Source organism: Saccostrea echinata, unplaced genomic scaffold (assembly GCF_033153115.1).
Source record: "Saccostrea echinata isolate AGI-Se365-2 ecotype Australia unplaced genomic scaffold, CSIRO_AGI_Sech_v1 ptg000028l, whole genome shotgun sequence".
In the NCBI taxonomy this organism is placed as follows: domain Eukaryota; kingdom Metazoa; phylum Mollusca; class Bivalvia; order Ostreida; family Ostreidae; genus Saccostrea; species Saccostrea echinata.
Window position 1 is genome coordinate 14,364,345 of NW_026889777.1, and position 25,425 is coordinate 14,389,769.

Genomic DNA, 25,425 nt, shown 5'->3' on the forward strand with positions numbered 1-25,425 from the left:
TTACCAACATTATCCAAGATTATTGAAAAACATGTGGCAAAGTATATACGATCTCTTTTTTCTGACTTTGATCTTATAGTAGAATCACAATCAGGCTTCAGAGAACTACATTCTTGCCAAACAGCACTTACAAAAATTATAGATGAATGGTTAAATGAAATGGACAAAGGAAAACTTGTTGGTACTGTGTTTCTTGACTTAAGTAAAGCTTTTGACCGTGTAAATCATGATATTCTACTTAAAAAACTATACAATGTTATACTTTTGATGCAATAACTTTACAATGGTTCCGATCATACTTTAATAGTGACAGACTTCAAAGTGTCCATCTGTCCAACAAACATTCATCTTATCAGCAAGTCACAGCGGGAGTCCCACAGGGTTCTATACTAAGACCTCTTCTGTTTTTATTTTACATTAATGACCTTCCATTATATATTACAAAATCCAAAATAGACTTATTTGCAGATGATGCCACTTTACATGCATCCAGCAAAGATTCCCATACTATTGTAGATGCATTATCAACGGATATAGCTTGTAAAGAAAAATGGTGTTCTCAGAATCAAATGGTTCTAAATGCTACAAAAACTAAATGCATGTTAGTCGATACGCATCAAAAGAGATCAAATTTCTCTGAGCATGAACTTAATCTATGCGCATCAAACCAAAAATTAAACATTGTATCAAATGAAAAAATCCTTGGAGTTTATTTAGATAATTCCTTACAATGCAATGTACATATTGACTGTGTGTGTAAAACACTGTCACGTAAAATTTCTGCCCTCCGTAGAATTAAAAAGTTTTTTCCTATTCAAACGCGCAGACTGTTTTACAATGCTTATATTATGCCTTCAATTGATTATTGTTTAACCGTGTGGGGTAATACATCTCACTCAAATCTTGACCGAGTTCATAAGCTTCAAAAACGTGCTGCAAGGTATATTTTAGATGCTCCCCCTGATGCGCCCTCACAACCTCTCGTTGAGAAACTTGATTGGTTCAAAGTGTATGAGCAACTTACTGTAAATAAATATGTTTTGTTATATAAATCACTGTTTAACTCTAACCCTACTTATTTAGATAATATGTTTGATTTCTAGTATAATAATCGATACAATCTTCGATCTGAATCCAACTTAGACCTGTGTGTACCAGCTCATAAATGTAAACTCTTTGAAAATTCCTTCCAATACTCTGGTGCTATGTTATGGAATGACATACCTGTATATATAAAAATGTCTCCAACACTCAATGCCTTCAAGCACCAAGTCAAAAAATATGTAAAACAATGTCGCAATAATTCATGATTATTTATTGATTGTGTGTATTTGTATATGTATGTATATTATTTTTTTGTCTACAGAAGGCCCCGGAGAAGAATAGTTCTTCCACTAATCGAGTTACCTTCTTTAAATAAAATATTATTATTATTATTATTATTATTAAGTTATCTGAGCTTTCCCTCGAATCACTTTTTGAACAAGTAGCTCAGTCTAAATTTAGGAATATTATTTTTGTAAACATTTTTGATTATTTTTGTAACATCCGCTCGGTTACAAGTCACAATGTTAAGTTTTAATCTGCTGAGCAGGATCCCGATAATAGTACACGTGTTTAAGTATATGCTTAGGGAACTTACGAAATTTTATGCATATGACCCCTGGTTTTAAACTTATCGAGAAGAACTGTATAAAGTGTAGAAGATACACATTTTAATGTTACTGGTTTTTGAAAATCAAAAATTTTTATCTAAGTCTTTTGCTATGGTGAGGTATAAAAGTGCATTATATGTATATCACAACTGGATAAAATGACTAAAAATAATAGTTTCGTCTTTTTCGTCTGAAAGTTCAACAATGGGATCAGATACGATATTTTCCTCTGTAATGGCATCCAATACGTCCTGATTGGTCGGAATAGTTCTCAAGTGAACACATTTTTCATGTGTCTGATGACAGCATTTCTTTGAAAGCCAACTAAGTATGAACTCCAACTTCAGAACAATAAATCCCATCAGAATGCCTATACCTATGAGATAGAAAGCAGCCTGGAGGTCAATGAGAGAGATCGGACGGGACTGAAGCCCAGATGGTGCAAAGCAGAATATAGATTTTGGCCAATGTTTTTCCTTAAATGTTTGCATGATTCCGCCTTCCTGAAGTGATATAATTCTGAAAGAATAACAGTATTTAGTCACTATCAGAATAGTATTTTAATATTTTTTGACATATAAAATTACTTCTCATAGATCTTTGGTTTCTTATATTTTCTTTTTTTTAGTGTTTCAGAAACACACTCTGCAAAGAATTTGTGGCTTGAATTGAACAAAAATTGGCATTTTATTTTTAGATATAAATAGTTGAGCTTCATGATTAAATATAGAATATGAATATTGAAGATAAAAACTGCTGATATACAAGTAGATAACCACAGAATCAGCAAAACATGGGGAAAACTCAATCTTCTCGACCGTAAGTTACGGTACATGTATTTTTAAAAAAAGTGTCAAAATATGGCAAAAAAAATCAAAGAGCACAACTCTCAAAAACACTGAATAGGGATTATTCTAGATTTTATTTTGATAACAGTAAGTACTTTAAAATGAATTTAAACTTACTGATCCGAAAATATTTTGGTATACAAGGAGTTATTGGGAAGTCCTACTGCATAATAGTTGTTGGGAATTTCTTCCTCTGCTGTCATGAGCTCGCACCTGTTCGATTTCCGAATATCCATATAAACTTTATCGCCGAAGTACACATATTTTTCTCTGTACATTTTTGCTATGTGAACATTGGGATCTGGGCTCAGAACTTCGGGATCAGTCTTGTTGAACCTTTTGATTCCTGCCCACACAGCTTGTAATGTTTCAACTGTTGATGTCTGCAATTGCATTATTGCATTATACATGTTTTTGTTTTAATTTTCTTTTAGCATTTAAACTTATAATTCCTATTTTAAAGAAAATTTAGCGTCATGATTTAACTGCTTGTATTTATATTTGAACATAATTTAAGATTTGACAATTTAACGAGCGTTGTCTGGTAAAGTCGTGAACAGCATTTTTTTTTAATGAAAAAATTAACGTACATGTACATGGCTGGTATTTCAGCAAGTGTTTATCAATCATTTTTAAGTATAACTTGATTTAATTATAAAGCTTTATACCGGTGATAAATGAATATGCTTGTTCTTCATATAAATTCAAACTTACATTGAACCATGTCACGAAGAACGTACCCCCTATGGTACCCCATTTGTATTCCGACTGGGCAATCATTTCATCCAGGGAATTAAAAGGAGGTTTATCCAGAGGAACGGTAAGGAAAGCAATAAGATTCCCACTGTAGGTCCCAACTAAAACGATGGAGAATAACCAAAACGCACTAATGAGTGTCCTGCCACTTGGTGACTTTGGAACACTTTCACCACCTTGGAAAAAAGAATTTTTAAGAAAAAAACATATAATACATGTAATATGACTCTGTTTTGTACGATTTCAGTTGATACAAATATGGCCGAAAGAAAGAGACACATTAACAAAAAAATCTCACTGGTGGATTAGGAGGGGGTCCGGGTCCCCCTTTTGTGACCAAAAAATACATGATAAATCTATCTTTTTTTGGTATGGGATATTGTATTAATTATACCTAAAATATGGTTAAAATAAGTTATAAAACTGTTTTAAAAAACTTCTTTAAAAACCCTTGGACCTTACCCGACCCCCAACTGGTCGCCCCCTCCTTTCAAGAATGCTGGACCCACCACTGATTCTTGTGACTACGTTTAGAAAATAGTATGCATGCAATATATATATGCTGGCCTTAACCTTAACCCCTAGAACACACATACGGTTATTATTTGTGACTAACCTTGAGTAAGTAAAGCACCAAACATGTACCAAAATGACCGTTGGAAATCCTGTTTCCCTCTGTTTCCGTGTATTATGTAGTAAGGGGAAATATGCTCAGTCAGGCATAAAAACAATCCACACACAACCAGCACCACTCCTGTACATAGCATCACCTACAGATACACTAGACCCATGGGCAATAATGCTCACCTGAGTCACCTTGACCCTGCTGTTCCTCAGGAGAAGATATAAAAAATTTCTTCCTTCTATATTCAAACAAAAAGTTTTGATCCCATATTCTGGCCCACCTTATATGTAGCCCCATATTGTAGCACAAAGGAGTTACAAGTAAACCAAACCTACATTCATACTATATGTAAATACTGAATATCAATATAAAAATATAAAGACCATGCTCTTGTGGGGAGTATTTCTTAGATTACTGATTGTTTCTTAATTACAAAATTCGATCCCAGCTTTGAACCCTCTCCTAACCCAATAGTCTATAACTTGATAAAGTCAATCCAAACGACTTAAATGTTTTATTTATCAATATGCAGACGTGTACTTGTTCTTCAGATGGACAAACGAACAGCAAGACGGACAAAAGACGGACAAACTTTGATCAGAAAAGCTTATCAGAGGCTTTGCCTCAGATTAGGTAACAGCATCTTGTATGTGTACTATATAAAATACAATATTTACATTGTATTTCTTTTCTTCTAATAAAAAATATTAGACAGTTTCAAGTTTTACCTACTGGTAACATACAAGACCCAATTACTAGAACAATTTAGTTTTTACGAACGAGTCATATTGGATTGTTTATACTTAAAAACAACTATCAAATTTACCGAAAAATTCAAAAAATGGAAAATCACAATCTTGCAACATTGTGTACACTTTTGTTTTCTTAAATGTTCCAATGCTCTTCCATTAATTGCATCATATCCATAAGCCCATAAGGATTTGACTGGAATTTTAGAATTTCAAACAATATAGGGGTTCAAAAAATGTAAATATAAGCATTGAATTATTTTTGTTAAGTCACCTGAGTCACTCAGATGACCTGTTCCTATCTGTTTTGTCCGCCATTGTGCTTCGTTCGTCGGTCGTACACTTCTTAACATTTTCAGTTTGTTCTTTTGAACTGCTCAACAAATTTCAACCAATTTTGGTATAAAGCATCAATGTGTAAAGATTATGAATTTCGTGGTCCCTGCCTCTCTGGGGCCTGGGCCTGGGGCTAAACATCAACAGTAAAGCTAATCTTTAAAAATCTTTCTCTTTTCTCCTGGACACCAAGCAGTCAAACTGTTGGCATGATTGTAATGAGCATTAAGCCTTCTACAAAATTAAGATTTACATTACACCTCGGGGTCAGGGCTTTTGAGTAAAGGTGGGGCTCTGATGTCAATATAGTAAAAATGCATAGCAAATCTTAAAGAACCTTCTTCTCTCCCCTTGATTATTTAGCTGATAAACAAGGGACATTGTTATGATGAGCAAGGAACCTCTTTCAAAATTGTAAAATCTGCATGGGAAGGGGAAGGATCTATTGATTATATAGTGAAAATCCATTATTTGTTTGACAATCTTCTCTGCTACTGGTATAATACATACAAACTAAGCAGATAGTAATGATAAGAGAGATTACAAAATTACAAAATTGGAAAATTCATGATCTCTGGGACAGTGGTTCTGGTGTTAGTGTGGGGCTTAGTGCATATTTAGCAGATGAAATAAGCGTGTGGTAATGGTGAGAAAAGGTGCTTCTTCTAAAACTGTGGCCACAGGGGTTCTGTTGAGGAGGTGGGTTGGGCTGTATTGATAATATAGTGAGAAACTGTGAAAATGTGGGTATTTAGCAAATATACTTATAGTCTGAAATATCTGACGTTTACCTGGCTTTTTAATGAATTTGATATTTTATGTGAAAACGTCAGAACCGGCGCCATTATGAAAACTGGGAATTCACCGCCTCCAATCGAAGGCGGCATTCTCGGGCTGATTTTCGATACTTGCGAACAGAATTAAATTTCAATCTCACAACTTATCAATAGTACAATACTTTTAATACTCACCAACATCGTTTTATGGTTCGTTTATAAATTACACAGTCCGATGAAAACATTTTATCTGAGTGTCGAGATTTGTTTTCATTTCGTGCATTGTAAAATCTTGCAAGTCCTGTATCAAAATGTGGAGTGGTGTTTTCTTTTCATCGATACTAGAGAAAAGGATTTTCATAGAATGAATGCATTTTCACAATCTATCAACGACGTACTGTCAATTAACAATAGTCACTTTCATTCATTTGTCGACTCGATATATCCCAGTGAGCTTGAAATAAAAGACACCACAGATTCTGACACATCTGTTTCATATTTAGATGTTTTACTAGAAAAAGACGTTAATGGTAACTTAACAACAAAGCTTTATGATAAATGTGCTGACTTCAACTTTTCAATCGTCAACTTCCCTTACTTATGTAACAATATATCTTTATTACCTGCATATGGGGTTTATGTCTCTCAGTTGATTCGATACGCTAGAGCATAATCTACGTATGAACAATTTCTAAAATGAGGCAAGCTATTGACAAACAAGTTGACAAAACAAGGATATCAACAGTCTCGTTTGAAATCATCTTTTCGCAAGTTTTTCGGTCGATACAATGACCTTGTCAGCACATACAATCATTGAGTCATACTAATTGTTAGCAATTATTTATACACTGAACTGTCTAAGGATTTTTCCGGTTTTTGTTACCCGATCATGACAAGGAGCACACGGCGGGTGTGATCGGTCGGCAGGGGATGCTCAGTCCTCCATGGCACCTAATCCCACCTCTAAATTTTGAGGTCTGTGTTTGTTCTGCTCCTGATTTGTATCCTTTCATTGAACTTTTGAGATTGAATACTGTTCGTTATCTTCATATTTCATTAAACAGAGCCCCGCCTTACACCTAAACCTCTGGCGCAGGGGATATAGAATTCATAACTTTGAATGAGGCATCCTTGCTTATCACAATCATACAATTACTTAAATTGCTAATACCCAGGGCCTGAGAAGAATATATTTAAAGAATTTTTGCATTTTCAATATTTAAACTATAAAACCCTGTCCTAAAACCAGAGTCCCTGACCAAGGGGCTATAACATTCATTATTTTGAAAGAGGTGCCCTTGTTCATCATAACCATGCACTTAAATTACATTATCTGCTAAAAAGAGCAGAGAAGATTTTTTGAAGAATTAATGCATTTTCACTGTATAATCAATAAAATCCTGCCAAAAATTAGAACTCCTGACCCAGGGGCCTTAAATTTAACAATTTTGTCACCTTTGCTATCATAATTCTGCACTAAATATATTAGTCCGAAATATCTGACGTTTTCCAGGCTTTTTTTTTTTTTTTTTTTTTTTTTTTTTTTTTTTTTTTTTGATATTTTACATGCCAGGAAAACGTCAGAACCGGCGCCATTACGAAAACTGGAAATTTCGCCGTCTCCAACATGAGTTGATTTTCGATACTTGGAAAGCGAATTAAATGCAGAACTCACAATTTATCAATAGCACAATGATTCTAGTACTTTAAGAAATCATACTGAGAGCATGGTTATGATGAGCAAGGGTTTCTCTTCTAAAATCTGAACTTCTCGTTCCTTGAATCTAGATCCCCCTGATGTTTGGGCGGGGCTCTTTATTGATAATATAGTGAAAATACACTAAATATTTAAAATGTTCTTGTCTGCTCCAGGGTATTAAGAATACAACCTAAGTGCACGGTAAAGACGCGCAACTCTTTCAAAATTGTGAATTTCATAGCTCCCGAATCAGGGGTTCTGGTGTTAGGGTGGATCTGTGTTGAATCTATGGTAAATGCTATATTCTATGAAAATCTTCTCTGCTCTTGGGCATTTATAAGGCAAACGGGGTACAAAGCTGTAATAAGCAGGAATGGTTCCCAGATTTTTCAAATTCTGGACCTCATGGTCCTGGTCAAACCTCTATTAATTTGTAGTTACTGAGAAAAGTTATCCCCATTTGCTCTTCACCAATGATAACTAGTCACTGTAAATAATGTATTTAGAAGGTCAGTTGAATAAGATAATTATACAAGATTTTTTTATATAAAATATAAGAAGTACTTTCATAGTTTTAAATGGTCAGGTAGAGTTGCAAATAATAGATAAATAATGAGTTTAAAATACATTAGTACATTAAATGCTCTTCAAAGAACAAGAGAGGCCAATGTGAGAGGGAATGAGATTGGGTTTCCAATAGTGCTCAAGCACTATTGTTCTGTTTAGTCAGGATGTAGAAATAGGCAAATGGAGGGAAGGGGGGGGGGGGGGGCAAAGGGCAGGCAAGATAATAAATCTACTGTTAGATTTGTTACTGAGTACTAGACTAATTATTTTGTTGATCACTGATCATCCAGTCTCTATTGCCTTTGGGCAACAGCTTGATCTATCAGTTTATTTTGCTTTATACTTGTATGGATCCTTTACATTGATGTATATTACAGATGACCGTTAAGGCTCTTTTCTTTGGGCCTCTTGTTTGACAGATGTAGTATCATAGGTTGAACCATGTGTGTAATAGATATTCATAAGGCACCAGTTGTGGCTACTATGAGACTAATCTTTCAAAAAATAATATTTGAATGCTTAAATGTAAGGTAAAAATGAAACATTTCCTGAAAACTGCACTTTTGCAATCGAGTCAAAAAGCGGTAAAGTATAAATGTTAAGTCAAATGAATATATTTTAAACTCAGGTTTGTAGGATAACAAAGTAATGCTCAAAACGTAAAGCTCAAAACGAATGATTCTAAGAAATTTGTTTAAAAAATACTGAGATCCCTGAACAGTCGAACAGTTAAAATAACACACTTAAGACTTTCTCCTTTACTTTCTCAAAAAACATTCAATCCGTTTTATATGTTTGCAAAGAGAATATTTTTGATGTAATACATCCTTCATTATTGACAGGCTGAGCTGTTAAATCAATTAAAAACAAATTTTTTTGAAACGTTTTTGATGTGTTCTTCAAGATATGAAATCAATAATTGAAAATTCTTTTATCCTTGAATTTCAAATGAAAAGTGCACTATTAATGTTTATAGCAATTTGAATGGAAATGTACTTTGATCAAACCATCAATTAATTACTTTGAAATAAGAAATTATCTCATACATTACAAGTAGATTAACTTATCGGGATTTATTTTAAGGTTATCTAAGACCCGTACAAGTTTTTCGCTTAACAAAATTTAATACGGCATGAACATCCCCAAGATTCATTCCTCACGATAAATTAGAGAACAGGCTTTTTGACATCAAAGAAAGCTACTTCCGCAACAAAAATTTTCATAATTCAAAAAATTACTTCATTAACAACCATTCTGATTCTATACACAAGTACGGTTAAACTTCTCCAAACGGCCAGCTGCCCGTCTGAATAAAATTGGCCGAACTAGAGGGGTGAACGGTTTACCGAGAATTCAGCATACTGAAGAATAGTTGGTTTACAGTACTTTCAGGATTACAGTTTTAATGCATTATTTATAACTTATGTTGTAATAAATAATGCAAACACCTATTCAAGCTAAGTAGTATTGAGTATGATTCTTAGGGAAAATATACAAGCTGTTTCATTGCATGTGGAATTATCTGCCAGATGCTAGGAAATATATACATGATTATTGGTCAACATGTGATTAATTATCGACAGGTACCTAATTTATACCAAAGGACTAAAAATTTATGTAAATCATTCTGTTAATAAGGATAATTTCGACATTCCTGTTGATTTTTTAAAGATTAATTCTTAAATAAGAACAGGAAATGAAACTACATCCTACATTCTTTTGGAATATCGATAGGCATTAATTGCGTTCCTTTGTTTAATTGCCAAACTGTCTTTATATTTTTATGAAGCAGAATTAATTCAAACCTTGTAAATGAGAAGGAAAACTCTTGCAGTGGCTTTCATTATATCGATATATCGATTTTTATCGAAGGTTTTATCAGTTAATTTATAATTATTCTCCTTCATAATCAGTTCGATATATTCCAGTAAAATCGAAATGAAGTGCACAATAAAATTTACCACATCTGTTTCATAAGTTGGTATTTTATAATTACTGACTTTAGACGTTGTTGGTCACCTAACAACTGAAATTGTATGACAGGATGATTCAACTTTTCCATCGTAATATGCATATAGTGTTTATGTTTTCCAACCGATTCGATACTCAAGATCATGTTCTGAAAACAATCTCTTTTTAAACAGAATCAGGATACTAACAAATGAATTGATGTTTTCAATTATCACGTTTAAAGTTAGCATTTTGCAAATTCTATGGCGTTATTATGACCTAGTTTGAGAGTTGTTTGAGAGTTTGACTGACATTTTTCCATCAATTGTTAGGTCATTGTTTTTATATCATTATGACTGTTACCCTGTTACCCGATCAAAAAGAGGGCTCACGCAGGTGAGACCGATAGACACACTATCTTTCATAACTTCCGAATAATGTACTGGGGGGGGGGGGGAGGGGGGTCTCAAACATGTTAGTTTTTGTGAGCATTTAATTGGTTGCCTTGCTATTTTTGTGAAGTGAATAATGCAAAAAAAGAAGTTTCGAAGAAAATTATTTTACGAATGGAGACAATAAGTTCTAAAATATGTCCTCTACAGTTACAAGATTTTTTTTCAGGTCTCGTAGCTTTAATTCTCAAAAGACAATAAGGAGCTTGAGTTGGAGGAAAATTCGCATGTTCTATGTAGAACCTATCCGACCGAAAACCATATCTGGTCTCAGTGCCACTGCAACATCTCCATACTTGACTTATACTCACCTCCCAACGTAAAGGTTTGGCAAGGATCAACAACTTTTTTTCATTGGGGTCAGGTTTTTTCATGAGGAGTGTCGATGTGTCGTAATAAAAAGGCAATGTGAAGTCCATCACTTTCTCTCGGTCTGGTCGGATTGAAGTAGTGGCAACCATTAAATCTACCTCCTGTAAAGTGGTTTGAAGATATTTAGGAATTTCATTGTACCAAAAGAGCGCATAATTCATTGTGGATGTCTGAGCATACATTGAAGGGGGAGGGGGATTTAAGCAACTTGACCTACCCCGGAACAATGTTCACAGAATTTTAATAAAAATACATTATCTTTTAACACTTAATGGTTAGTATAGTAGTCTAATAGTTTACTATGAAATAGAACCAAACTTTTTGCCAAAGTAATTAAAGTATCACAGCTTTTACTATAGTAATTCAAAGTGTTTGCCATAGTTTATCAAAGTAGTTTTACTTTGAAATTCACATCGTTATATTTTATTTATTCCTATTCGCAAAAGCAGTTTTTTTACGTTAATAAGAAATTTCGCTTGCAAATTCGTATTATAATTTCCAAACATTATCATTGCCATGGACTTTGAGAAATAATAATGCTCTAATTCTCCAAACAAGTTCTAGTCAGAGTAAAGTTATAAAGATAATCCAGTCAAATTAAAGTATTAAAGTATCCTTAGGCTAACAAAATCAAAGAATCAGTGAAAGAAATTGTTTCATAGTCAATCAAAGTATTTGTTTGTTTGTTGTTTAACGTCCCTCTTGAGAATTTTTCACCTATATGGAGATGCCACCACAGGCCAATTGAGAGCTGCAAATTTTGACCTATACTCGGCACTCAGGGCCATTGAGCAGTGAGGGATCTTTTTCGTGCCAGCACCTACTGCGACACGGGACCTCAGTTTATACGGTCTCATCCGAAGGACCGGCCTCCACGTCCCGCAGTGGGATTCGAACCCGCGACGTAAGGATCAACTTACTCCGCAACTCTAGAGCAAACGCTGTAACCACTGTGTCACGCGGGCGACCAATCAAAGTATTAAATGAAGTATCAAATATATAAGAATGGACCTTGCTTTGTAGATATACCCTTTCCAAAATATCAATGGAATATGTTCATTTATTCATGCTTGAGTTGCACTTTTCTTCATTCATTCATGCTTGTGTTTCACCTTCCTTGATTTATTCATACATTATACTTTACAAAACCTTCTTTTCAGAGATGAACAGTATTGGGAATTATCTTAATATCTTCACGCTTTAATTATGATCTCTAATCCTTTAATCTTAGAAAATGAGGCAATACAAGAAAATTTATTTAATTTAGCCTTTAAGAATACAGTGGCTTTGGAAATTTTTTACAAGTTTTTTTTTTTTTAATTTCTTGATTTACTAGCTAGAAAGGGATTTTCGAATTCTTTCCCTTCTTGCGATTCTCTTGTAAAAGAAAGGAGCAGAAAGTAGAACAAGGTCAATCAGAAATGGACTATTGTACATATTTGATTTTTACGTTAATCTGAATGCTGAGTTTTGTGTAATTTTGATATACAGTGCGCATACATAATGCATTTTTGAATATGAACCTTTTGTTTTTTTAATGTTATACTGGAACTTTGCTTAAGTGTTGCATAAGTTCTGTGTAAAAATGTTTTGATGTTAGTGTTTTAAATCACTATATGAAGATAATACTTTTTTTCTGGAAAATTGGCAGTGTATATTACCCGTCTCTCCAGCTGACCAATCATGCCACTCCATGATTTATTGTCCAGCATTCTACCAAATTCATCATCCACGGGCTCTGTCACAGTATATCTTGATGAATGAAATTTTTATATGTACATATGCATGAACAACGCAATAATTTCGTTTGAAAATTTGACAGTAAAACAAACTCACGTAAAATTTAGTGCTTTTCCCATTTCTCTAAGAAGATCCATACAATATCCAACGTAATCAACTGTTTTCCCGTCTTCCTGTATTCTTTCTGTAAATGGTGGCCACTGAAAACAATGTTTCAAAAAAAAAAAAAAAAACGATTAAAATCATGTTTATACGAAAATTATGTTTTAAATGTAATTTGTATTTCTGTGGTCAGCAAATTGCGATAAAGCAGAATATGCCGAGGTTTTGGCTTACCCATTTAGTTGTCACCAACATGTGTCGTCTATTAAATCCATAATTGGAATTTGGGAAAAACACAGAATTTGTTTGAAGAGATCCATTTGGTTTCATGCATCCAATTATCTCGAATTGTCTATACAAATTGCATTTTGGAGAACACTGTGTTTTTGTTTTCCACATTAGTGTGTATATATAATAATTCTGTGCCTTGTTATTGGTACTGCAGTTCTACAAAAGTCCGATGATGGTTAAAAATAATAAGAATAAGCAGTTATAAAATAAAACTAGGTGAAGAAGTGATGAATATTTTTGCATATAGGGAAACTGAAGTCTTTGTTACCTTTACATTACTCATTGCTTCCTCCTGCCAAAGATTAAGTATTAGTACGTTATCGAGCAGGGAGGTGCTTGTATCAATGTCCTCATTTAGACTTGATGCCGCTGTCACAACAATCCAGGATGAGTGATCCCGAAGAGCAGTATGGCGAAAATTCTCTTTGGTCTGGTCAAAGGCACTCGCCTAAATATCAACCTAAACATCTTAAAACCATCTTATTTTCCCTCAAAATGATCCGATCATTATACAATCCCAATATTAGGTAAAAAATGAACAACAATCAAACCTTCTAATCTCGAAATTCAAGATATCTGAGGATTCGAGGTATCAAGGGTTAAATACTATAGAAATATGTGGTTGAGATTTTCGAATCACTTCGACATATCCATAATATTCGAGATATCAAAGTTCGAACACGAGGTTCAACTGTATTTTGTTTGGTGGAGTTACAGGACAAAAAGTAAAAAATAAAAACACAATTTGTTTTTTTTATTATGGTTTACAAGTTCACCGATCCTGAGTTGGAAAAGCGGGCAACCATATTGATTTTACCATAACAAAGAGGCTAACAATATTTAGCCATATCCTTCGTGGCATGAATATTCAATAACCTGAAAGATTTCATACGTCTGAGCGTGAGCTAGTTTATCCTTATATAAGACTGTGAAGGTTTTGGGTAAGAACTCATATCAGTTACATGTACTAGACATTAACCCTTGCTAGCACGGGTTGAGGATGATGTGAATTAATTGGCGAAATGAAATCCAAGTCAATAGAGCTAGCAACTTAATAAATTTAAAGAAAAATACTTTCAATAGATTTAAGTTTACTAAAGTTTTTTAATTATTAAATAAGTGTCCTCCTTGAATGTTAAAGTCTGAAATATTGTATAGGGGTGCATTACCATGGTTATTTTGTCTGAACATTCCCTATTCCGGTTAAGTTAGGTCAGTGGCGCTTTCACACCCATTTTCATGATTTTTCTATTAAGTCAAAGTTTTGTTACTGGAAAATTGGATTTTTTCCCTTTACAAAATTGTTTTATTTCTCACATTTATATTTTTTGTCTGCTAAGGTTAAATGCCATTGTTAATAATACTTTTGAGAATTTCAAACAAATTATTAAATGTCAAAAAGGTGGCAAGACACGACAAACCATTTTACAGATTTTTATTCATTGAAGGAGGATACGCTGTAATAAGTGATAACAGGATTATGGAAAAAAATAAACAATTAAATTTGTAACCTTTTAATTTATTTTTAAGAGTCATTTTCGTAAATAATGAATTTTTAAACCCTAATGAATAAAAACAATAAGTTCCGATTTAAAAACTTGAGTACAATGATTTTAATATTCAAAGCAAAGCAAATTTCCCTCCCGATTAACCGGTATCAAAGCGCAATAGAATCTACAATTATTATTTAGTTTTCTAGATATATGATGACATATACCCCCTAAGACACACATCCACTCTTTACCTAAGAGCAACACTTAGTTAGTTAAATAAAAACGGAACTCGGAGATTTTCACATCTTGTGATTGGTCATCAGCAAAATTACTTCGTTAAAAATCACTCTGATTGAACACAAAAGTACTCTGAAGCTGATATTAAAAGGATGCTGGAGTTCCTCATTGACAACATTTATGTAGTCTTCGGAGACCAAGTTTTCCAACAAAGTGTAGGGATTAACGATGGGCAATAACTGTGCTCCTTTATTAGCTGACCTGTTTGTATATTCTTATGAAGTAGAATTCATTCAAAAACATAAGAAGAGGTAAACACTAGCTGTGGCCTTCAACTTGATATTCAGATATATCGACGATGTTTTATCAATTAACAATAATTATTTTCATTCGTATGTCGACTCGATATATTCCAGTGAACTTGAAATAAAAAACAAGACAGAGTCCGCCACACCTGTTTCATATTTAGATGACTATAGACGATAAAGGCCAAATAGCAACTAAATTGTATGATAAACGAGATGACTTAATGTAGCTTTTCCATCGTCAACTTTCCTTAATTATGTAGTAATATTCCACTATCACCTGCTTATAGTGTTTGTGTCTCCCATCTTATTCCCTACCCAAGAGCTTGCTCTGAGTACGATTAATTTTTAAAGCGAGGCAGGCTACTCAATGATCAGTTGATGTTACAGGGGTTTCAACAGTCTCGTTTTAAGTCAGAATTTCGTAAGTTTTATGGTCGTTGAAATGACCTTGTTAGCAAATATAACCTATCATTGGGTCGTATTTTGCCTGACTTGTTACCAGTTGTTACGCCCTTGTTTTTGTACTGAATTGACTACGGTTAGCCCCGTCTACCTGATCAATACATATGGTTTACGGCGGGTGTGACCGGTCAACAGGGGATTCTTACTAATCTCCTATGCACCTGTAACCATCTCTGGAATTACCAGGGGTCCGTGTTTTATGCCCTCTTCACATATTTGTATTGTTGATGGATTTTTTTTTTTTTTTTAGATCGATCACTGTCCATTATCTTTACTTTTTACATTAGAGTTTACCTTTCTTAACAGTCTTCTTGCGTTTTCGTGGTTGCAAAGAACAGTAAAATTGATATGGCTTTCTGCTAATTCGGAGTATAGATTTTTCAAAAGCTCCATTACATCATCTTCGTTGGAAAAGTCATCTATGTTGTATAACTTCTGCATATGTGTTTCTTTGTTTGTTTTTGCAGCGAATTCATCCAGAAGAAATGCTAATAAAAAGAAATTTGTATACATTACAATAATAGATTGTTTCAAAGCAATTTTACTTTGTAATAAAAAAGAAGATATTTTTCATCGGCGTTTATAAATTATTCAGTAATACAGATAAAGAACATAATTTTTATACGAAAATCATTTAAAAAATTCCCTTCAGAGGCAGTTAAAATAATCTCGATAATGTAATTAACGCTTCAGTTCCAAAATTAGAATTCTCATTATTTCTTGGTAAACTGTTTGCGTAATTCCTCTTACCATAAGAAGAGTCGAAGAAAATGATTGAAAGATGCCATTTAAGTTTTGTGAAGACTGCAAAAGACATTGTAGCTGCTGTTTGAACATCAAGAAAATTTCCGCTCACTGTGAAAATAAGATTGCGATCTTTTCCGGCGCTTGTACTCAATACTGTTTCCAGAGAGTTTAAATTAGACATACAGCCATCAGTGACTGAAGAATAGTGGGTGATGTTTACAAAATGTTCGGCGATGACGTGAATTAGCTTTGAGGCATACAGTGGAACAAATATTACATCCAAATTCCTTTGTTCAATTTCCAGGGCTGAAGAAAAAAAAAATATTTTTATTAGAAAAAAAAAAAAAAGAATACATTTTTGTGATATTTTAACTTATCTGCTCAGCTCTTCTAGACAACAAAATAATTCATTATAAATTTTAATACTTGTAAAAGTACTTTTTCCACGGGGTCATAATTCCGCCGAAACTGACTTTCACTTCAATCCGCAAGTGTCAAATTACCCGGATTTCTTGTGTCGCCATTAAATGTCATAAATGCATTTTTATTTACGCCTTGATAAATAATCGCTGAAGCTTAATATATTTGTGCCCGCGTACATAGCTCAATTAATCCCAAGAGGACAAAATACGTTAACAGTACTAAACACATCTTTTAAAATACACTTTCATCGTTACCTTTTTGAAGCACTCGATATGGTTCGGAAAAATCAGCACTGTACAATAGACAATTATTTTTCTGATTACTTTGAAAATTCCCCGATACTTCATCATCATATAATATACCTGAAAAAAAGGTAATTATCTTTAAAGTCAAGCAAAAGGTAATTATTTTTAAAATCAAGCATACTTTGCCGGTTCCATTAGCTTGCATGGAAACAGTCAACGGCCAATTACTTAATCATTTGAGAACTGTATAATGTATATTTGTTATGAATACATATTAAACATATATAGAGAATTTCATTAATCTGTTTACATTGCAAATAACTCTTTGAAATGACATTTGATTTCATAATATCTGAAAATAGTACGGGACATCAAAATTGAAGAAAAACACATACAAAATTAAGTGTCAATCACAGCCATATGACTTTTCAAATATTTCTCTTTATTTGAAAAAAATGAATAATATAGTTATCATTCTGTAGAATTTAATTTTTATCACTAGAAATATTTGAAACGTCAAATGCACGTGCTGTTAATATCATTAGAATACAATCAAACTTAAATCCCTTCGTGTATCTTTAGTGAAATAGAACGTCTTGATTAATTATTAAATACTTCTGAACGTTTCTATACACACTCGTCATCACCGGTTCCATCAATGTCTCCCGCGACAATTGACAAACAATCGAAAGCACCGCAAGATTAAGATGTGTTAGGTAAAATAATTAACGTCTGCAAGTCATCCATCTTTTCTCATAACAAATTGTTAGACTAGTGATAATCCCATCAGAAAAATTGTCAATCCTATAAAAATACTTACGGAAGCCCATTGAATCCTACAGAAGCCCGTTGAGGCCAATTCAGAGAGAGAAATATTTTTTTATTGCATTTAAACGCAATAATTATTGCGTTTAATCGCAATAATCATTGCGTTTAAACGCAAAAGATTGCGTTTAATCGCAATGTATATTGCGTTTAAACGCAAAACACTTTGCGTTTAATCGCAAAAGATTGCGATTAAACGCAATCTTTTGCGTTTAAACGCAATACTTTTGCGATTAAACGCAATAATTTTTGCGTTTAATCGCAATGATATTTTTGCGTTTAAATGCAATAATTTTTGCGATTAAACGCAATACTTTTGCGTTTAATCGCAATAATTTTTGCGTTTAAACGCAATACTTTTGCGTTTAAACGCAATACTTTTGCGTTTAAACGCAATAATCTTTGAGTTCAATGGCAATAATCTTTGTGTTTAAAGGCAGTCATTTGTATCAAACCTTGCAGAGAACAATGGACCCACGCATACTTATATCTTTTATTTCTTTCTCTTTTTACTTATTAGGAAATTGTGTGTTGTCTTTATAGAATCAGATTTCTCCGAGCAAACACTCTCTGAAAGGTAAATCACTAATAAGAATTTATAGAGGAGAAAAAAAATGTCGGGTTGTAAATTCAAAGGAATCCTAAGAACGAGACATGTCTTATGCTTATTCTCTACATTTCTAATGAAGTTTCGGTCAGTTGTTCTGCTAAAAAAACTGTCCCATACGTTGCAGTCACAAGTTTAAATCATGTATAAAGGGATTTTTGGAAAGGACTGAGGAAATGTTGGAATTACGTACAACATGATGAAGTATTTAGACTTCAATGTACATTCATAACCCTTCCTATGGTTGCATACAGTAAACACAAGAACATATGTGATGGATTTATATGAGGTCAAAATCAAAATCAAATGAAAACAAATTGATCAATGTGTACTACATGTATCAAATTGACAAGTGCTATTAATACCACTGAAACTTTCTCTATAAGTTGTGATACACGTAAACAATTGATCAGAGACTTCATTAAGAGTTTTGGGTTCTAATACATTTAAGACATTCAGGTTGTTAGGATGCCATTGTTTTATTACAATTTTCAAAAACTGGAAAATTTTGCAAAAAGACACAGAACAAATCGGATCTTCTTAAAGTTGAAGTGTCGGGTCCTAGTACATGTAATTATAAGCTTTGACTAATTCATGTTTGATTTTGAAACTACAGTATCATTGTGTTTCAATGCAAAACAAATCCTTATAAGGAAGGATTATTGCGTTTAAACGCAAAGATTATTGCGTTTAATCGCAATACTATTGCGTTTAATCGCAAAAGTATTGCGTTTAATCGCAAAAGTATTGCATTTAATCGCAAAAATTATTGCGTTTAAACGCAAAAAATATTGCGTTTAAACGCAAAAATATTATTGCGTTTAAACGCAAAAAGTATTGCGTTTAATCGCAAAAGTATTGCGTTTAAACGCAATCTTTTGCGATTAAACGCAAAGTGTTTTGCGTTTTAACGCAATATACATTGCGATTAATCGCAATCTTTTGCGTTTAAACGCAATAATTATTGCGATTAAACGCAATGGTTTGCGTTTAAACGCAATAATTATTGCGTTTAAACGCAATAAAAAATATTTCTTTCTCTGAACTGGCCTCAACGGGCTTCCGTAAATACTAGTACTGTTAGAAGGAAATGTTGTTTTTTGAAAAAAGTGCTTTGACACCAGAAAAGAAAGTCAGCGATGAATACTTAGGAATATGTGATTGTACTCTAAAGTATTTTGAATTTTGTTATCCTCACTTTTGTCACTTTTGTCACTTTGTATATACGTGTATTAATCGTGTTAATTAGTTTTATGTTATTTATGTTCATGAATGTATGCAGACATCGTAATTGTCAATGAAATAAATTTGAATTTATATACACGACACAAGTGTGTATGGTAAAAATGACTAAAAACCTTATCATTACTTTGGCATAAGAAAAAATTATATTTGTTTAATAGCTGTGGCCTATTGGTACAGTCCCTGAAACGTTCTACTTTCCCACTTGAACGGTGAGCGAACGCTGAACGAACGGTGAACGAACGCTGAACGAACGCAGAGCGAACGGTGAGTGAACGATGTGTGAACGCTGAACGCAACTTGGTGAACGATGTGTGAACGGTGAACGGTGAGCGAACGCAGAACGCGAACGGAGCGCAAACGCGAACGCAAAGTGAACGGTGAACGAACGGTGAACGCAAGATGAACGATATATTCGGAATGCCTCTGATCTTTTCCTTGCATTGAAACTATTTTATTGTATTATAATGTCAGGTGCCAAAAAAAAAATAATAATAAAAAAATAAGTAAACCAATAAATGAATGAATAAATAAGTCAATAAAATAAATTCTCCAAAATTGTCCTAAGAAAGACGATTCATGTACATTAAGTTTTTAATCACACGATTTTTTAACGCATTAAAACATTGCAATTGTTGCCGCGCCGAACGCTGAAGTATAAAAGATATTTTTTTAGTCGGAAAATAAAAATGTTTATTCTTATTTGATAACAAATCAGAGAAAACTTCTGCATGTGTTCTGACTTATAGAATGAATTAAAGCGCTTGTAACAACCATTCATATATGTATCTCCGTGTCAAGGCGATTTCATGTAAAGTAATAAAAAAAATTAATTACAAAGGTCAGTGGACGTTTTGCATTTATACGCTCGTATTTTAAATGTTTAATACAATAATATATTATGTGTCATTTCTATTTTTCATGATGATTTATTGAGCAGACTTCTACATGTATCTGTAGATGGCCGTGATTATACTCAGACAAGATAATACAAAGATACATATTCATATTATTTGTTATAAATTCAATTTTCAGAACTTGATATTTAAGTAATATGCTGTTATAATTTTTATCAAACAGACAAATGAGAGAGAGAGAGAGAGAGAGAGAGATTCCGTTTCAGCCCCCCCCCTTTCCTTTCAGGCTTCACTAAATGTTTGCACCTATATCAAACAATAACTCTGATATTTTTTTCTAAATATATTAGACAGTGAAAGTAACTTTTTTTAAATCAACAAATCATATCCATCTGTTTGACAGTATTACTCGTTTTTGTTTTCCTGCTTCAAGTTCACACGAAGTCCACGTGCTTGTCCTGTCAATCAAAATCATTCGACACTGTGCAGGTGTGAAAGTTTCGTCACATCGAAGACGAAGTGCGAGTATTTCCAACAAGTTATAACATTTATTTTTATCATTTCTAGATTTGACACCAACATTTGAATAATTAGTGAATAAAATATATTGGGCATTAACACTTGAATTTGAAACATACTCTGCCAATTTCAAATACCACCGCCGACACGTGTACATTTTGAACTACTATTGTTTTGTGACTTTTTTAGATGCATGTTTGTTTTGAGACTGAATTTTTTGTTCTAAAAAAGACCTTAACTTTTTTTTAACAGGTTAATTAAAATTTTCTGGAAATACAGTACTGACTAAGTAACCAATTTAGGGGGAAAGGGGGGGGGGGGGTATTAATTATATCGAATAGCAAACATATAAAGTTACGGTGAAGAAAGATTTTTTTCTCTATAACTATAGACTTTACATACATGTACATGTATTATAGTAGCGAATATTCTGTAGTGCATTACATTTTAAATAAATATTTCCTTTAAACACACTATCAATTTAATTCGCTCCAAAGATAATAAATTAGCAGGATATCGGCAGTACTATGTATAACTCTCAGAACTAGTTCTATCATATTTTCTGTTGTAATTGAATAAAAAAAAACCGCATTAGAAATAAATATTTTCGTAATTTTGCTGCGTAATTATTTGACTTGGATAATTATATCTCCATTAACGATTTGTCGTCTTTAACAAAACATCAAAATGTTGCAGTGCTTGAAGTATTTGCACATTGGCCTTAGCTAAATTTAATATTTCAGCATCGTTCTACATAGGTACAGGATGTGCTTATAACAACATTTTTTTCCAGAGTAATTTAATAAATAACCTAATAGCTAAGTTAGAATAATAAAAATATATATCTTAGATTTTTCCCCCATGAAATAATGATTCTTCAAAGACGATATGTTAGTATTAAATTAAAAAATCCGTTACTCCTTACCTACAAAAAGATAAGTCCTTTCACTTGGGAGTTCCGAATGGCAATGACAACTGAACGATAGGTGAACGCTGAACGCAAGGTGAACGCAAAGTGAACGGAACGAAGAGCGAACGCTGAACGCTTTGTGAACGGTGAACGCGAGCGCACGGTGAACGGTAAACGCAAAACTGTGAACGGAGAGCGAACGGTGAACGCACGCTGAACGAACGGTGAACGCACGCTGAACGAACGGTGAACGAACGGTGAGCGAACGGAAAAATGGGAAAGTAGAACGTTTCAGGGACTGTAACAGCTACTGTTGCTGTTATACTGGTACTGTTATAAATACTTTTTCCCCCGATTCATCTGTTCAGGAGTGTATAAATGCTTGGCAGGAGAAAGTGTACATCTTAATTGTTTATTGATTAAAATAGCACCGTAACTTCAGTTTTTTATTGATAAATAGAGATGGGAGGAAGAAAATGAAATATAGATATATGAATATATAATTTTTTTTATTGTAACGCGTCATTTGATCGGCTAAAAAAATAGTTAATATCGTATAACCTATGATGCCTAAGTCATAAGGACTTACGTCAAAATAGTATCAATCTGCTTGGCATTACTTTTAAAATATGTGCAATTTTAGTGGCGTAGCTATAAAAAACAATTCACTATATTCAAAAAAGGCAAGATGTATGGGTCTGCCTTGAGGCCCCCAACGGGTCCACGACCTGCAGGACCCTGGTTAGGAGCCCAGGCGGGGGAAGCCCCGGAAGCTACTCTAATATGTTTTTTTAATTGTTTTATTAAATGAAAAAAAATGAGTTTGGACAGAATTCACAAAATCTGTTTCTTCAAAAGTATTTCCGGTAGTATGAAGGCATTTCTTTTTCAACAGTGAAGTACTACAAATCATACCTGTAACTTTCGTTGAATAAAAATGATACTTTCACAGGTGTTATTATTACAATCAGAAATGAAAAGTACTACTTGTTAGCACAAGTTCGCCTTTTCTTAAAATCAATTTACAAAAAAAAAATCAAATCTGTCATATCTTAACGTTCAAATTACCATTAAAGTTTAATAGTAACTAAGGTGGTTATTTGCTCAAATTTACTAAGCCATTTATTTTATATATGTTTGATATCTATACTTTCAGGAGTGCGATATCCAACTTTAAACATCGAATATCCATTTAAAATGCTATTAAATTTGGACCTCTTAAATTATACAGGGAATTAAAATTCTTCGAGTATTTTATTATTTCTCTTTCAAAGAAACAAAATAACAAAAACTCAAACAGAAAAGAAACAAAACAACAGAACATTCCTTTCCTTTCAAAACTAAGAACTAAAAAAATTGAATGTAATATGTTTCCTTATATATGATGAAATATGGAGATAACGAACAGTAATCAAGCTCAAAAGTCAATTGTAAAATTACAGTTCGGTAGCAGAGCAAACACTGACCTCTAAAAACATCAGAGGTGGGATCAGGTATCACGGTCACACCCGCCGCATGCTCATTTCTTTGAATGAAATATAAATTGACTTACCTGTAAGTTTATCGTCACACTCCAGTGTTATATCTCCTGTGGTTAACGCATACAAATATGTGTTGTAGACAACAAATATGAATAAGATGCTTTGGATCCACATTATATTTGCGTCTGTGCAAAACTATCTGCTTTCGACAAATATTTGTCATTTTATATTTAAAACATAAGTCCATTACCATAAATATTACAAATAAGAATACCTTCTTACAGCAAAGACATCTTGAGATAAAGGGCAAAATAAGTCATTGAATTCTGTCAAAATAATTATCGATCGGCACTCTAAACGAACAGACTTAATTTTCGCTATATCTTTTCTGTAGAGATCGGGCTATCTTGTGTTTTGATAGATCTAGTTTCACAAAAAAAAAAAAAAAAACACAGATAGGACATAAATCCAACGGTCCTAGATGTAATGAGCTCCATTTTTAATTAGCTCCAGCAGTCTGTTTGAAAGTATCATTAAAAGTGTTCTCGGAAATACGCCCGCTTTGTTTTATTTGTGTACGATCATATTCGTCGCAGTAAACAGGTAAGCCTTACTAAAATGTGAAAAGAAACTCTCAAGTTTAACAATGAATAACACATGATTATTGATTAGAACTGGATGCCCAAACGTCTGTCATGCAGGTTTTTCGTGAAATAAAGGAATAGCAATCAATGAAATAATTCTGAAGCTTTATATTATAATGGAATTTCATTAAGTTGGTTTAATTTTCTTTCTTTTCTGAATAAAAGAGGAAATTAATAAATGTAATCGATCTTTAATTATCCCTTCCTTTACAATATCTAATTTTAAAACGCATAGCACTTTGGATACTAATCCTGAATATTTGAAGAAAGATTACATTCACAATCGCGTTATATTTACAATTAAAAAAATATACATGTATATCTTTTTTCTAAACTCCTCCTAGACACCTGATTCCACGATCGTTATAATGACCTTGTTTGTAAATACAACCTATCGTTGGGACGTATTTTGTCTGGCATGTTTTATAACATTTGTTAGCTCATTGCTTTTATACTAAATTTGACTACGGAGTACTCCGTTTATACCTGATCAATACATAGGGCTCACTTCGGGTATGACTGGTTGACAGGGTTGCTTACCTCTCCTAGGCACCTGATCCCATCTGTGATGTTTCAGGGGTCCGTGTTTTTGCCCTATTCAAGATTCGTATTCTTTTATTGGACTTATGAGATTGATCACTGTTTGTTATTTTCACTTTTTTTTATTCTCTTATCATGAAGGTTCTTGTCATCTTTTTATTTCAACTTGATAAATCTGAGAAAGAGTCTGAACTTTTGCACAGATAGATATCGAATGATCAATTACGCCTCCTCTTAAACAGATGGCAAAATTACTTCATCAATGCTCATTATTATCTATATACTTAGAAATTTAGGTGGACTTTCTGCTAAATTCATGTTGATAGATTAGTGTGTTTGTTGAATAATTTCTAAGATTACAAATGTATTGGAAGAATCTAACAATAGAAAAGACAAAATGAAATCATACATTTCTGGGAATCGTGCTGATTCTGCCATTTGATTTTCGTCCATCCATGCATTCTGAATGATGTAATAAAATACGTAATATAAGAGAAATGTAACCAATGAATTAAATCTGGAAATACAAAACGTATCAAAATACAACACAGAAAATTTGAAGTGCTCTATTATATTTCTTTTATTTCTAATTCGTTTCACTCAAACAAATATGAATTAATTATTCAGAGTACAAAACAATAATACATGTAAAGATAAATAAGAACTTTTTAACATCATTTCCTCTACGTATTCACTTACATAAAAAAACGTGCAATTGTGTCGATTTTAACCAAAAACAAATATTTCCGTGTTTGTTAATTCAGTGATAATAGTTGCTAAATTGGAAAATCCGCGTATTTTTTCCTTCGTAATCGCTGACCTATGCTTTAAACATGAAACTAGCGTTCCAAGGAACGCATGTGTCACTTGTTATATAGCATCATTAAAGATGTAAATCAATCTAAGAGCGATCACCTATTTATTTGCTATATACTAGCTTTATAGTTCAAGCAATTGCCCGCAAGAA

The 25,425-nt window shown here is 33.2% G+C and overlaps 1 protein-coding gene across 1 annotated transcript; it reads right to left on the minus strand.

Moving 5' to 3' along the window:
* Positions 1-1,730: 1,730 nt before the first annotated feature.
* On the minus strand, positions 1,731-23,448 carry LOC133193545 (glutamate receptor ionotropic, kainate glr-3-like). Its single transcript, XM_061329507.1, has 12 exons — positions 23,346-23,448; positions 16,169-16,471; positions 15,713-15,906; positions 13,187-13,366; positions 12,862-13,074; positions 12,622-12,725; positions 12,447-12,537; positions 10,725-10,886; positions 3,876-4,029; positions 3,218-3,435; positions 2,621-2,886; positions 1,731-2,174 (listed from the first exon to the last, which is right to left on the minus strand). The coding sequence occupies exons 1-12, from the start codon at positions 23,446-23,448 to the stop codon at positions 1,799-1,801; spliced, it is 2,364 nt and encodes a 787-aa protein (XP_061185491.1). The 3' UTR covers positions 1,731-1,798.
* Between the last annotated feature and the right edge of the window lie 1,977 nt (positions 23,449-25,425).

Bases quoted from the DNA above. Each gene is read 5' to 3' on its own strand.
- LOC133193545 (XM_061329507.1), bottom strand. From the start codon at position 23,448: ATGTGGATCCAAAGCATCTTATTCATATTTGTTGTCTACAACACATAT. The intron at 13,367-15,712 runs GTAAACTCTAAT...GTTGATATTTAG, and splicing joins CAAGAAGACTGTTAAGAAAG to GCGAGTGCCTTTGACCAGAC. The intron at 12,538-12,621 runs GTGAGTTTGTTT...TCATTCATCAAG, and splicing joins GGAAAAGCACTAAATTTTAC to ATATACTGTGACAGAGCCCG.